A 15366-nucleotide genomic window follows, 5' to 3' on the forward strand; every position below is an offset into this window, starting at 1 on the left:
TACAGAGTTCCGTGCAGCTGTGGAAGAGCATACATCGGCACCACAAAACGAAGCATAAACACTAGGATCACGGAGCACAAACGAAGTTGCAGATTCGGACAAACGGAAAAATCAGCAGTAGCGGAGCACGCAATACTAGACGGCCACCAAATACGCTTCGACGAAGTTGACATTCTGCACCAATCTGAAAGATACTACCCGAGACTCACCAGGGAGGCCATCGAAATATTTAAACACCAAAACAATTTCAACAGAAAAGAAGAAATTACGGCACTCAATCCAGATTGGAAGCGCGTTTTGCGCCAAACAGCATGTGCGCCGAAGCGTTGGAACCCCCACCCATCCCCCACGCATGAGCAGACACGGCTGGGCGGCATAAATACGACTGGGAATCCAGCAGTTGAATCATTGTTAGTCGGAAAGCACGGGAGATCACTTCGCCCACTGCCTCATCGCCTTTGAAAATGTCCACCGCAGTTGTGGACGAAACGTCAGGAAGAAATTCCGATAGACCACGGCTTCAAAGCCCGGAAAACATTTCTAAATGTATTCTGGAAATACTTGATTGACTAATGTTAGTAGTTTTGAATATTAGATTTTGACTAACATTGGGATTTTCGATAACTGAACCAATTACCGCGAAAACATTCTTTGTAATGGGTTTTTTATAATTGACACTGCCAGTTTCCTCAAATTGGTCATAAGCGCTTAAAAACTGTTGGCTTAGAATGATTTCTTTCAGGAAACTTTTGAGTATAAACTCGAGAAGCCAATAAACAATTTTTATGACATTCTCCAAGGGTGAAATTCATGTCAATACGTTCTTCTCTTGTATAATTCTTCATTTTAACTTAGCAACACAATAATAATATTAAAATAACGACCAACACGTCTACAATTACAAAAAAAGACAATACCACTCTAGCCATCAAAAAGAGTCTTTGCAGTCTAAACTGACAAATAAAATAAATGATTTGACGTGTGTAAATGACATAGCCAACTTAGATACATTGGAACCTTAAATTAAATATCACCAAATGGTGCACAGAACAACTATTTGACGTATTTTGTAAAAAGGCAAAAACTTAGCTATTAACACAACAAAAAAACGCAACTTTGATAGTTTTAGAGCCTTTGGGACACCCTGTACATTACAAAAATATTTTTTAAATGTGCGCTCGGTAGGCGTCGGACAATTCGTAAAATAATACTTTTTAAAAATCAAACGGTTTAGCCGCAAACTTCCGTGCCGTATAGCGTGAATAACCCTGTATAATTTTCTTTGAGTTGTGTTAATTATTTTATTAAATTGTTTTTACATTCTCAATTTTTACTTCTTATTAAAATGTTATATTAAAGAGTGCCATAATTTTGTTACCCTTTTTGTAAACACATTCTCTAATGATGTAAATTTGAACCGATTTAGCTTAGAGGGTAAAACTTTTGGTGCCTAAAATGCAGGGAGGTTAAGAGAAGAGTGGATATGTTAAAATATTATTTTAATAGACTCGTTACGTGCCATAGTTGTGGCACACTTTCTTATGTACAAAAAAATGTTTTTAGTCGTACCGTATTTCTGAATAAAAAATTGGCACCCTACAATTTTCAGGAACATAGAAAAGATCTCGATTACTGTTCAATTTACTTATGAGAGAAATTATCTTAGTTTTTTTTCGAGGAAACCCTAGTCTTCAATAGCAAAAATGTAAACAAAATTCTTGCATTTTTGGTACCTCAGGTAAATGAACAACTTTAAAATGGGAAGCAAAACAGACTTGCCATCATGTGAAGCTTTTTTCTTCAATATTTGATTCTCTAATCATCCAGCGCTTATGTAAAGCAACCATGGTCCTTTGCGTTGGTTAGAGGCCAAATTCTCATATTTCACATGAAAGTAAATACGGCAGCTTTCTAGATACCAACAGTTTATCTTTATTTCCTATTAGATATTTGTAATTACAACTTAAGGATCTTTAATCCAATCCAAAGTCCTCTTTCTGGTCGAATATTTATACCAAATTTCTTGCTAAGTTTTAATGGAATTTGGGTTCTCTTAGTCGTTACAATCTCCAATCTGCTTAGCAGATGGAAAATAATGATTTTGACTTCCATCAACGCAAATCTGGTTCCAAGGCACGATCTTGGGCCTTGACCAAATCCCAAAACGGTATACGGTGTTAATTTGCTTCTATTTGCGGCGCTGAACCTTTCCGGCTCAAACTTTTCTGGATTTGGAAAGTATTTGGGATCATGATGTATTGCATAGCATGGAATCTGGATTCCGGTGCCTTTGGAAATAACTAGGGTTTTCTCTTCTGGAAGTGTCGGTTCGATTGTATAGGTTTTAGTGCATTCGCGGCCAAGAATTACAAATGGGGGCCATTTACGCAAAGCCTCTAAAATATCATAGTACATGATACAGAGCCAATTGACTAGGCATGTTTTGATACATACCAGATATAACCATATCCAAGTATTTCATGTTAAATAAGGCCTCGTACGTTATTGTTCCATTGGTTTTCTCAAGAGTATCGAAAATTTCCGCTCTTAGCTTATCTTGGACGTTTTGATTAACTGCTAGTTCGTAGGTTGCAAACGTTAACAGAGATGAAACTGAATCAAAACCAGCAAAGAAAAATAGGAGAGCTTGAGCGGTCATATCGTCCTTGGTAATCTCGTGTGGTACTTGCGATTGATCTGAAATGTGTATTTTAGTTAAGATACATTTTTATTTATATTGAAGGTCTATTGAAGTAAAATGAAAATAACTTCATATGGCGGGTACTGTATTCTACCTATTGCCTTAGAACTTCAATTATTTTACTGCTTAAATAGTTAAAATTTAATAGATTGTCGTAATATAACAACAGGGTCCTCTTCAAGCGCTCTAAAAAAATGGATGATTTAAAATATTTGATTACTATAAAACATATTATAATTTTATATTTATTATTAATATATATAGTCCCTCTTGAGCTTTGTAATTCAAGACTAAAAAGGTTTTTTAAAAATCCAACTTTTCTTCAATATTTCCAGAACCGCGTAAGATGAAATTGCAAAAAAATTAACTTAACTGAAAGTTGCACCAATATTTTTTTTCCAATAAGCGTCAATAATATTTTAATCAAGACATTCAAAATAATCTGCATCTGCAAAATATCTTTACGAAGTTCACAAACGCATCAAATGTAGATCAAAATAAGTTTTTAAAATACATATTAAGTAGATATAATTTCTGTATAAGAGCAGATTTACTATACTTATGCATGAATATCTTGAAAGTATTGCTTGCATCTGAGCTATTTTTCCACGTTAATTATTTAAAAAAATACGCGCCTATATATTTTGAAAATTTAAATAATTACATTTCTTGTACATTTATTAACAACATTAAAACTTATTTACTTAAATTTTATTAAATAATAGAAATAATAGAAGTGAAAATCAGGTATGCAGAAACATGTTCATGAATGTACGTCAGACAGTGGACAACACACAGAACATTTAATATTATTTCAAAGCATTTTATCGGCATACAGACCTACAATCGTGATCATATATGGAAGATTCTCTCAAAAGTAGTGTAATTTTCATGTGTTCATTTTTATAAACAGTCAAAATTAACTTGTTCAAACCTGTATCTTCATCGCCTGCAAAAAAGTCTTCTTTAGTTGCATCTCCATCCTCGCCTTTATGAATACCTTTGGCCGCTTCCATTAGAATTTGAATCATGTCTGGTCGATAAATTCCTTTAGATTCGCGGATTGCAACTGTAGTTTCTACGAAGTTGCTGAAAAACTCGGTAACTTCTTTGCGAAATATTTGCAGTTGGAAGTACTAAAAATTATCCCATTAGCTGCAGCAAAATTCACTCTTGCATAATTGGGTTGCAAATACTCACTTTCATTTCGAAGAAATTTCATTAAATGGCAATTTGAAAAGGAATATTTTCTTTATTGTTCATGGTGATGCGTTATGTATTGTACCAAGTAATATAAGAAATTTATTATTGGTTTTACCTTATTTATTAGATTATTCCACGCAATTAATCTTTTAGAGAGCGTAGAGGGACAAATATTGAGACAGAGAGAATGTTAATAAGGCTTTGAGTATACGTAAGTTAATCTGAACGGCAATTTTCTCCAGAATCCAATCAAACTTCTAACCGTTATTCTCTTCAATAAATATAAATAAATATTTCATGTAAGTATCTTTTTTTTAATTCTGAAGCAGTGTCGGGAAATTAACATTGCATTATATCGTGTTGTGTCGTGTCCCAGAAACATCGTCAAGGAGCAGCGTTATTTGACTGTTGGATACTTTTCTTAAAATAGTGTTGTTCTGATTGTTAAGTGTTTTTCAGTCAAGAAGTTTGCAAAAGCCTAGAGATCGTTTGCCTACAAAAAATATGTGAACGCTTTAAAAATCAGTTTGGGTAGGTAGTTCATAAAATCCAAATTCACTCCTCTAAAGCTTCTACTTGCTTAAACATGGCATCTTTAAGAATCGGTACATGAGTGCATGTACTGAATAGGCATGGGTAACACTGTGTTGAGTTGGGCTTTTGGGTTGTAGTCTAATGAGTTATAACTCACGGCGTCTGAACTGTCCCGCACTTTGAATCACGCTTAGCATTTAGCCGGTGCGTGACGTTGGAAAAAATTGGAAATTGCCACATTAATAGAGAAAGGTATTCTCTATCCGGCAAACAATCAGCTTAGTAATAGTGTAAATTTGGTTCCGACTGATGAGCGCTTGGTTACTTCAAAGAAATATTCAAACTTGAAATGTTTTGCATTTTTGCATGCCACTTTTTACCCATTTCTCTGCTACCACTAGATAGAGCATTAAATTTTAAAGAATTTTGACTAATTAAGGCATGAGATCTGGGGCTAGCAGATGAAGCAATTAGCCAGAAAAGATTGAAAAACATATAATACAAAAAAGGCAAAAATGATCATACATAACTAGAAGGTAATAAAATTAAGCTACAATGTAAATTTTGAATAATTATTGAAATCAGCGTTCTAAGAAGGGAAATATTGAATCATTGTAAGGGCCACAATCTTACCTGCTAACGGCAGGTTTAAAATTTTCTATTCGAAGTGCATTTTCATTGTGTGAAGTGTGAAAGTGTAGTTAACTTTTTGAAAATTAGTGGGTAGAAAATGGAGGATGGGGCGCCAGTTTGCGGAAAGCCGGTAATAATAATCTCTAATCTATCAATCTTTTAGCCTTTATGGATTATTTATATTTATCTCACTTTGCTTTGCTCATTTGAAATAAGCTCGTCTTTGGATAGATTTCCTTCTGTATCTTCTAAACACATTTTCTTCTTTCTTTCCAGGTGGCTCCAAGCAACTTTCGGTAAGTTTAGCATTACTTTGCCCCTGGTTGCCATGTATATGTAAAACTTTTAGTCCCATGTTGATCAACCGACTCGTAGGGTGAATCGATTGAGCTATTGGTTCTTTCGTAGTTTTTTAAACCTTTGGGAAAATGTTGGCCGCATTGAATCATCAAGCTCTTCCGAATCTTTAGGTACTAAAATTTGGCTTCCGATTAAACCATTCATTCCTTCTCAAGAAATTTTTAAAGTTCGGGAATATTTTGTGTGGCTTCGTATTTTACTTCAAACTCATCAGAAACTTGTCTCAAGAACCGTTTCAGATATGCAAATATGAGTTCCAGTTTTATGTTTTTTGTCGATGAAGGTCAAGAGTTTTAGTTTTGCCTGTTTTTTTTGTTTAATTGGGAAATCGCCTGAAACATGGCGCAGTTTTTTTCGACGTAGCTCATGAACGATTTGAGCCACAGAGATCGTTTCTATATCATTGGATAGAGAATTGGAAATTCTATTTATATAACAACGTGCGCGAGAAAATTCGGATAGTTTTGTCGCAAAAAGTCACAGAAAATTTGAATATCAAACATATTTAGGTGCAAGTTTACCCCAAAATTTAATTAAAAAATCGTCTTCTACAGAATGTCAATATTTCAAGTTTCTGCAGGCTTTACTTTGGAAGCTTGCATTTTTAATTAACTGGAGAATGAAGAACATTGCTTGCAGTTACGTAAAGCGTTCATTTTCAAATCAACATTAACAAAGCGCGCAAAATTCAGGATTTCATGCGTGTTGAATGATTTTTTAGAGCGCACTCTTCTTTACTGAAGACACACAAAACTCTGATCTTGTAGAGCATTTTTCGTTTCTGAGTCTTTTGCTATAACTTATCGCGTCTCACTGTTTCAATCAAGCTTAGCATTTAACCCAGGGGCGGATTAAACGCCCTTTACGACGCCAGGGGCTGGAATTTCAACACTTAACAAGAAAAGGACACCACATTTTTTAGGAGCAACATTTTAACAAATCGGTGACTGCATCGCAACTGCACTGGTGCTGCATTGCGCCAACTTCTGAAAATTCACTGTGTTACCCTAGTACTGAAGACATCATTGTTCGGGAATAGATTGATTTCACGACTGAAAAATAGTCGCTATTTCAACAAAGACTAATCTGTTTTTCAAATTCTGGTTAATATGCAGCCTAAATATTTATAATGCTAAAAACGACCTGTAGTGTTGGCATCGTATGCCTACTAAGTATATGAAACTTTGACACATTTTTGTTTGTTTATTTCTGTCCACTTTATATTTCAGATGTTCAGTCTGAATTCCATCACTCTTGATATCTAATAAACATGTCGTTAAAGGGAATGCATACGCCTCTTCGATATAGCTACTTCCAGCTTTTTAAATCTCGAACTTCGTCCAAAACTTGTGTCTCATCAGAACCTTGTCCATTATAATATTTATATTTCGGTTTCTGTACAGCTGTTATTATTGTCTCGTTGTTTATGTTGGTTCTCATCCTACATTTTATTATTGTTTGAGTCTGACTTCAGGTTATCAACAAGGGTTTCAACTGGAGCTTCCTTAACTGCATTTCATATTGACTCATTATAATTCTTTTCATTGGCAGCTTTTGGTCAACTAGTGGAGTTATTTCTTCTTTGCTTTTCTCGTTGTTTAGTATACAGATGCCAATTTTACCTTGTTTTCATATTTATATTTTTAACAACAAAATTTACTTAAAATGATCTGCTCTATGATATGCATTAGGTGATAAAATATTGTTATGGAATCCTTCCCCAATGAATATCTAGTCAATTTGGTAGCGAATAACAAAAAATGTCTACGCTGATGTTTTCGATAGTCATAAAGAATTGAACATTTTTGGTTAAAATGACCTCAATAGTACGTCCCTTAAATTTGTACAGTAACTCATCCAATACCCTGTGTATAAAATGTAATAACACTCCAAGTTTTAACTTACTTGGTAGATTCTGGGAAACAGCTGTAACAATAACATTTTGAAAAACAGCGAAAATCTAAGCTCCGTTAGTTCTTGGCCCATTTGGAAAAAGTAGTTATTTTTTTCAGCTAAGGAATCCACTTTAACCCCCAGCGAAGTAGTAGCTATAACATCAATCGTAAATCTGATAAGAAAAGTAATTGTTAGATACATTAGAAGCATTTAAGCCTGCTTCTTAAACCTGGAAAACGCATCTTTCATTTCAACTTCAATAACTTGACTGGGTTGATTTTCGTAATATTCAACAAAATTTTTTGCTGCGTCCGATACGAGACCGAACATGATCTTTATTTTCCTGCCTGTGAAAGACCCACTCAATGTAGATCGCATTTTTCGCCACTCATCACCTTAAACCAGGGAAACTCTCCATGAGAACATTTTCCAGTAAAGCGCTCAATGGGATTATCACCTTTGAGGTTTAGAATATTCTTGGAAAATAATGGATCAGATTTGGGATTAGTTTCAGCAACGTGGTCGACAAAATGATCAAAATCCTTTACAGTCACTCTCCTTATCAACTCTGGGTCGCGTATTACTAATTTAGGTCTGAAGAACTGATAGATACCATAATATCTGCAAAGCATAGACACTGTTCTACTTAACTTTCCATGCATTGTTTGTAAAATTTCACCAGTGCCAAATATTCATCAAGTTCATCAAATTAATTTGGCAACTAGAGTTAAAATTAAAAATTATGATAGAAACCTATTGGTTTTTACCTCACATTGGGCATCGAATTGTAATAGTAAGAAACAATTTCGCCTACATCCATAACTTGGAAAATCATTCTCCAACTATCTCCAAAAAGAGGCCATGGATTGGTTTGCTTAACTGAGCGGTCTTTCCAGTAATTATACGGCTGGAGTAATAAATAGTATAGAGCCAAAACGGCCGCACATATTATTAGCAGCATGATGTTGTGAAAAAACCTAAAATTTACTTTATATTTTTACTCACGTTGATGTGGTTAGTATATAAACTGTAAAATATTTTGCTTGACTGGAATGATAACCCAAATATAATTATGATAAGAGAGTATTGTATCTAATATGCAATGGAATATTATTCTATTTATTTTAATTGGAATGAATGTTACTACGCGTGAGGTGTTCCAGATGTCAAATATAAGTTACTACATTTATAAATGAGTTGTTTGAGAACAAATTTAAAAAAACCACAACAATTATAGTGAATTCTTCCATACAGTTACAGTGTTAAAGTATCTTTTTCTCGATATTTTCGACTGAGAAAAGATATCGAAATAAAATATTTCAGGAAATCTTTGTTTGTAAGTTGGAGTAATACTTTAAGAAATTCACACTTTTTTGATAAGTTTAATGTTGCCCGGCAAATTGTGGTGACTGTTCCAGATATAAAAAATAAATAAAACTAAAACTTAATACAGTTTATATCAACTTTATTGGTAGGTAYAGGCATAAAATATTCAACTTATGGGCTCCTAAATAGCAGCAATGGATGCTTATGAACTCCCAATAAGCATATGAATAACTCAAAAATCCATAGTAGGTTTATAAACAGGATAAATAGAATTACTTTCTTAATAGGAAAATCTTATCTCTCTGAAAACAACGGCCTTTTCTTTATTTATTCGAAGAATATCGCTATTGATAACTTAACTATTGATTATTGATAATTTTGCGCAAATGTTTCGGTTTAATGAAATGCTGAAAAGCTATAAGTGAAATATTATAAACAGCGACAGCCACCCACAATATATAAAGGTGCGTTTCGATACACTTGTTTAGAGTATAGTGATAAGCAGTTTTCAACTAACTTTAAACTCCAAAATATCCCGAGTATATTTAGCGAATTTTAAGGAGTTGGCGCTGTGCTGCTCAAATGGCTTGGTGCGCCAAGCCAACGCACCGGCGCAGTAACTCAGTTCCGTTATTTCCGTTGGGAAAATGTTGATGACTTTTTTTCAACCTTTTTTAAACTTATTTTAAAGGTCATTTATTAATAATATTTTTAAAATGTTTGCAAATTTCAGAAATTTCCGGTTTTAGCCCAGTTACTCTTTCTTCTAAATGCTCAATTTTCTAAAGTTTCACTTAAAAAAGCATGCATCTTAAGGTATTTTCTTCGAAAAATTATTAAATAAATTTCGAATTCTTTTTTTGAAAACTCTTTCCAGCTTCGAATTTGGAACAAAAATCAAACAATATTCTATCAAAAAACGAACAAAATAAGCGAAAGTTTATAACAGATCATTTGGAAATCTCGTCACCTCCATTCCTCTGAAGAATGTAAAATTTGTTAAAAAATGTGTTTTTTTAGTTTTGACTGGTTTCTTTTGCTTTATTTTATACTCAAAAACGCTCTATTTTGTGGAGTTTCACTTAAAAATACTGACGATCTGGAGGACTTTTACGCGAAAAATTACAAGATAAATTTATAGCTTTGTAAAAAAATTACAAACATTTTTTCAGCGTCGAATTCGGGACAAAAACGAAAATAAATTTCCACCGTTTTTTTCCCGAAAACCATTAAGGTTTTCCCAAAACTATACGTTTTTAATGGAAAACGTAAAAAAGCCTTATTTTCTGATGATTTTGACAATAATGGGGTGTTTTCAGTCAAAAATGATAAAATTACATTTGCTAGAAAAATCGCTCCATTCATCGATTTGAAGGGAACTTTCGAAAATAATTAGGAATATCTTCAAGAAACGACCAAAAAGTTTACAAAATATTATTGGGAAAGTTCGCCGCTCTCATCGCTCTGAAGATTTCTAAAGTTCCTTTAAATTATCAGGTCATTCCAGTTTTAACAAAGTTTCTATTAAGCAATTCTTTCTACAGAAAAATCGCTTAATTTCAAGTTAAAATACTGACACTCTTCAGGTATTTTCTGTGAAAAATTATAAGATAAATGTTATTGGAACACTCGCCTCCTTAACTGCTTTGTTAAAAAACWGCAAAAATGTTTGGAATACTTGTTGCAGCTTCGAGTTATGGACAAAACCCTAATAATTATTTCTAGGTTTTTTTTCCAAAAATATTTCCCCGAACTGAAAAAGCTACTGAAAAACGTTTGCCCTAATACTGACGAACTCTGTATATATAAGCTGAAGAATTTTAATTAATAATATGCAGGGTAATTCAGAGTTTAACGGACAAAAAGGACAAGTACATAGAACTCAAAAAAATAAGCAGAAAAGTTCATATTAACACATTCCTGCGAATGTTTCATTTCAGATATATCGTCGGCTTAAAGCTAGAAGTGACCAAGTCCAAAATTCCGTATTTGTGTTTGGTTGACCAAATAATTTAAAAAAATTATACATACATTTGTCTTCAAAAACTGACATAGTCCCCCAATGCCACACAAAAAAGAAACAAAAGGATTCTCATATAATTTTGGGCTCTGGTTTAAAAGTGCATCTACCAAAAATTTATATTTGAAACTTGGTCAGTTTTAGCTTTAAGCCCACGATATATGGTGTTGATATAAGAGTTTTTATATTATTTTTTCGTTCGTTCTTGTGGGTTTTCAGATATCTAACGATAAATGTAAAAAACTGTTTGTTATTCAACAGCTTTCGCACCTTTTGTATTTGTTGCATACATTTTCTATATATTTTCGTGGAATTTACCGCATAATTTATTTTATGATTAAAAATGAACGACCCTGCATCCACAGTAAGTTGGCCGATGAGACAATTAGCAACATTAGATAATAGGCATTTTTATAAAAAAAACAATGCTTTCACTGATAATAGGATGATAATATTAACTAATAATAAAAATAATCATATTTATCAGCATTGTGTATTCATAGCGCTTCTAAATAAAAGCTGAATAAACAAGCAGTAAAATCGATGAAATTGAACGTTCTAAGTGCAGTAGTTTCATGCAAAGTATCATTTTTTGCGTGTAATTTTCAACAACATCCTGTTTAGTCCAATCTAGTACCGTTACACCCAAAATCGTATTGTACTAAAGTTGTCCAAAGCAGTTAGCAACCGTCCCTGGCTGAAGTTCAATTCAAACATGGCGTTTGACAACTAAAATGTTAACAAATACCAGGCACAAAAGCTGTGTAAAAAATCATTAAAGTACGGTGATATGTAAATAAATACCCATAAAAATATTTGTAAATATAGGCAAGATAACATACTGTGATACATGTGATGGCTAATGATACCGGAGATGAAATTATAAAGAAAGAGCTCGAAATTTTGCAGTCTATGATCGACGTATCTGCTACCACTTTAGAGGGGCTCAGAACGCAATGTGCCCCAACTGCAGAGTTAACTCGCCAAGAAATCAGGACTTTAGAGGTACTTTTTGTCGCTAATGTGTAATTCTTTCGGTAAAGCGGCTAAGAGAAACTGGGACTGCCCTTGACATTGAAGGCACTTTCACTGAGATTCACTTTGGATCACTGTTTTAACTAGGACGCAATGAATGTTGGGAAAATCCTACTTAAAACTTCATCATACTGTTGACCTTGTTTCGATAACTAACAAAATTATACATGCTTGCAATTAACAATTAGATTAAGCGCTGTGCATGCTTATTATTACTAAGCACTATTCTCAAGCAATCGTGTTTACATTTACTTAGTCGTTTATATTATCTGTTTATTGACACAACAAATCGATTTAAGGGGAGTGGATGTTTTGCTATTATTTAAATGCTTTATACAATTACCACCAAGTATACTTGATTAAAGGTAATACAGACAGGGCAAAATGTTAAAAAAGCAAACTCCTTTTATCCAAGTAGGTATTAAATGAACCAGCTCGTTTGCAACTTGGGATTTAATCAGTTCTAAATTCCCTTAAATCAACCAAAGATACACAGTGAAAGCTCTACTTGCGGAAAACTCTCTTAACCGGACATTTTTCTTGGAACCGAATTTTTTCATATGGTTTTCAATGTAAAACACTTTCTTATAAGCGGACTTTCTATTAAACGGACGCGGACATGATATTATCATCATACGGAGTTGAAAAGCTCTTACAAGCGGACACAAACCTGTAAGACGCGGTCTGCGAATAAAACCATTATCATAATTAAGCGATTTTCAATCGGGGAATTCTTTCAAAAATTCTATAATTCCCCGTTTAAGATGTTTTGACTTACTTTATTCATCGAGGATAGTGCCATTAAGTTTCGAGCACATATAGAGAGTGTTTGTTGTGAACATGGCTCCGAATAAGAAAATGCTTTCCTTAAAATACAAAATGGAAATATTAAATGCTTTAAATTAAGAAACAGTGTCCGTTCGAGAACTAGCAAGGCGATTTAAGATCGGGAAAACTCAAGCGGCAGTAATGACCAAAAAAAAAGAAGATATTAGAACAAAATCGCAGTGTGGTGACAATGTAGGGCAAAAGAGGAGTTTCCTAAAAAGTGATGGTCTTGAGATAGATAAAAAGAGTTTACAGTGGCTGGCTACATGGATACTGGATGTTGCTTGGCTACAAGCCGGAGGACATTTTCAACGCAGATGAGACCGGACTTTTCTTCGTGCATTACCAGACAAAACTTTAACATTCAAATCTGAGAAATGGACCGGCGGTAAATTCTCTATAGACTCACCATTTTGTTTTGCGCATCGATGGCTGGTGAAAAGGAGGATTTATTAGTCATAGGAAAATCAGCTCGCCCTCGTGCTTTGAAAACTATTGCCATCCAAGATTTGCCAACAATTTGGAAATCAAACAAGAAAGAGTGGATGACTCAAGATATTATGTCAGAATGATTGTTTCATTTCGATAGAAAAATGGGGATTCAGAAAAAAAGAGTTCTCATTTCTAGATAAGGCAGGATGCCATCCTCGTGAGGTGAAACTGAAAAATATTAAAGTTATATTTTTGCCCCCAAACACCACGTCTATATGTCAGCACTGGACCAAGGCATCATTAAAAACTTCAAATTTGATTATAGAGATCTTATTCTAAAACATGTGTTAATTTAAATTAACTCTTCCAAGTCTGTGTCTGATGTGTCAAAGTCCATTAATGTATTCGAGGCTTTATATTTAATAAAGACGGCATGAAATAAAGTAAATTCTGCAACAGTCAAGAATTGCTTTATGAAAGCTGGATTCAAGAAGACAGAAGGAGAAATTCCACAAGAATCTAATCCAGATGAGCTGTCTTTGTGATTATTAGCTGGAAGCACAAGGATTTGTAAACATGGACCATATGGTGCAGACTGAAGAAGAAACGTTTCATCCTGATACCACCGCCCTTTCCAAAACTGAACTTTCCATGAGTAGTGATGATGACGAATCAGAAAAAACGTTGACAATTGTACCCGATGCTTCACTCATAAAATCGAATGATGATGCCTTAAATGCAATTTCCCTTTTAAAAATATTTTCAAGCGTTGATTTTATTGCGTTTCAACATCTTAAAAACCTTGAAACCCATTTTCAGCATTGGATTATTCAACAAAGATTTCAAAAAACGCCAAACTAGTATTTTAGAATATGTTAATAAACCTGCACAATAAGTTTCTATGTTGAAAAATGTTATAAAACATATATAGACAATGAGAAAGCTGAAAATAAATATTTCTTTTTAATTAAATACATATCTCTAATATGCGGACACCTCCCATAACCGGACATTTTTTGTGGAACCGTGACTTTCCGCTTATCGGAGCTCTCACTGTATACCTATTTCTACATTTTTTCTTTGCAAATTTTTATTTACTTGTGGTGTTATAGATCTAAGCTAGTAGGTACTTAAGTTAAATTACAGAATACATTATGTGATGGTGCTATGAAACCATTTAAAAGCTGAATTGGGGTGTTGCAAGTCAGACAATTACCAACATTAATTTATTATGTAACGATTTAAATAATGACAATCGATTGGAAAGAGCAAAAATAGGTTTGAAACTTTCACCTCCTTTTGGAAAATGTTGGCTTATAACAGTAGACAGTCGGTAATTTTTCATAGCATTTGAAACAGGTATATCGAGATACGTAGGCAAAATTTTTAATCGCATCTACTTCCGATGCGAAAAGGTATAATAAGGCCTAAGTAATGACCTAAATTTTTTTGTCTTGACTCAGTTCGTCGTAGATTCTATTCTTCAATTTCAATTTTCTGCTGGTAATTTTACTAATTATTTTACAATAATAATTGTGCAATATGTTTTTCTCCAATAAATATATTATCGATAACGATTAGAAAAAAATGGAAACATATCTGTTTCTACTTTTCAGATGCTTAAGTTATCAGCATATAAAATGTCTTTTTTCTCGGGAACTAAACAATTACAATAAAGCAGTTATTGAAATTTTTGCCAATTCAGACAACAAAAATAGGAAGAGAGATTGTTGAAGAAGTTCACTACTTAGATATCTCGATTGGGATGACCATTTCAAGTCTAAGAAAAATTAGTTTTCAAATTATTTTTAAAAACGTTTCGAATGTACAGGGTGTTATTCTAGTACGAAGCCAAATTTCAGAACGCTGACTTTAAAAAGAAAAGTTTAGTTGACTATAGGTTCGGAAATCGTTCATTTTCATTATATAGGGTGTTAAATAATTTATTTGTTCTATCGAAAATCGTTTTAATGTGTGCAAAAAATAATCACAAGGTTTTTTACCGACTAGTGTAATTTTATTTTCTGAATGTCATTATGTTCTCCCAGACACATGGAAAAAAGTGGTTTTTACTTTTTATCTCGAAAACAAAGCGACATACCAAAAAATATATATAGGCAAAAAGGTAAGGTAAGGTGCTTAATTCAAAGAAAAATAAAAACATTGAAAAGAAAACCACGGACTTTTTTCTATTTTGTCGTACGTACTTTTGTTAAAAATTAATTAAAAAGACATGGAAGACCCTTTGGGCTAAATAATTTTAGTCTATTTAGGGCAAATTAACCCCTTGCTGCGGTAAATAGATATACAGGGTTGCTCATTAGTGCGTCAAAGTGCGATATCTCAGTAAATATGAAGTTTACAAGAAAATTCGTCCAACGAAAGTTTTTTACGTTTA

At 33.5% G+C, this 15366-nt stretch overlaps 2 protein-coding genes across 5 annotated transcripts in view; one reads left to right on the top strand and one right to left on the bottom strand.

The window, feature by feature from the left end:
- Window positions 1-1908: 1908 nt before the first annotated feature.
- Window positions 1909-11861, bottom strand: LOC109538284 (cytochrome P450 9e2). 2 transcript variants are annotated; one of them, XM_019905455.2, is made up of 8 exons: window positions 11516-11861; window positions 8095-8304; window positions 7785-7948; window positions 7557-7722; window positions 7337-7499; window positions 3636-3837; window positions 2455-2697; window positions 1909-2396 (listed from the first exon to the last, which is right to left on the bottom strand). In XM_019905455.2, exons 2-8 carry the CDS (start codon window positions 8286-8288, stop codon window positions 1957-1959), a joined length of 1572 nt encoding a protein of 523 aa, XP_019761014.2. In that variant the 5' UTR covers window positions 8289-8304; window positions 11516-11861; the 3' UTR covers window positions 1909-1956. The 2 variants fall into 2 exon arrangements, with proteins under 2 accessions (XP_019761014.2, XP_048519939.1); XM_048663982.1 differs by lacking the exon at window positions 11516-11861 and adding an exon at window positions 10287-10414.
- LOC109538283 (kinase suppressor of Ras 2) overlaps window positions 11529-15366 on the top strand; it is a 17326-nt gene continuing 13488 nt past the window's right edge. For all 3 annotated transcript variants that reach the window (XM_019905452.2, XM_019905453.2, XM_048663981.1), the window contains exon 1: window positions 11529-11678. In XM_019905452.2, the coding sequence (XP_019761011.2) occupies window positions 11529-11678 (150 nt within the window). The remainder of the gene's footprint in view (window positions 11679-15366) is intronic.

Source organism: Dendroctonus ponderosae, unplaced genomic scaffold (genome assembly GCF_020466585.1).
Source record: "Dendroctonus ponderosae isolate FM_Combo_2020 unplaced genomic scaffold, Dpon_F_20191213v2 Dpon_F_20191213_2, whole genome shotgun sequence".
NCBI lineage: Eukaryota > Metazoa > Arthropoda > Insecta > Coleoptera > Curculionidae > Dendroctonus > Dendroctonus ponderosae.

Coding starts and splice junctions, on each gene's coding strand:
- LOC109538284 (XM_019905455.2), bottom strand. CDS start 8,288: ATGCTGCTAATAATATGTGCGGCCGTTTTGGCTCTATACTATTTATTA. Junction 3,838..7,336: donor TGTTTCCCAGAATCTACCAA/GTAAGTTAAAAC, acceptor GATAATTTTTAG/TACTTCCAACTGCAAATATT. Junction 2,698..3,635: donor TGCAGGCGATGAAGATACAG/GTTTGAACAAGT, acceptor TACACATTTCAG/ATCAATCGCAAGTACCACAC.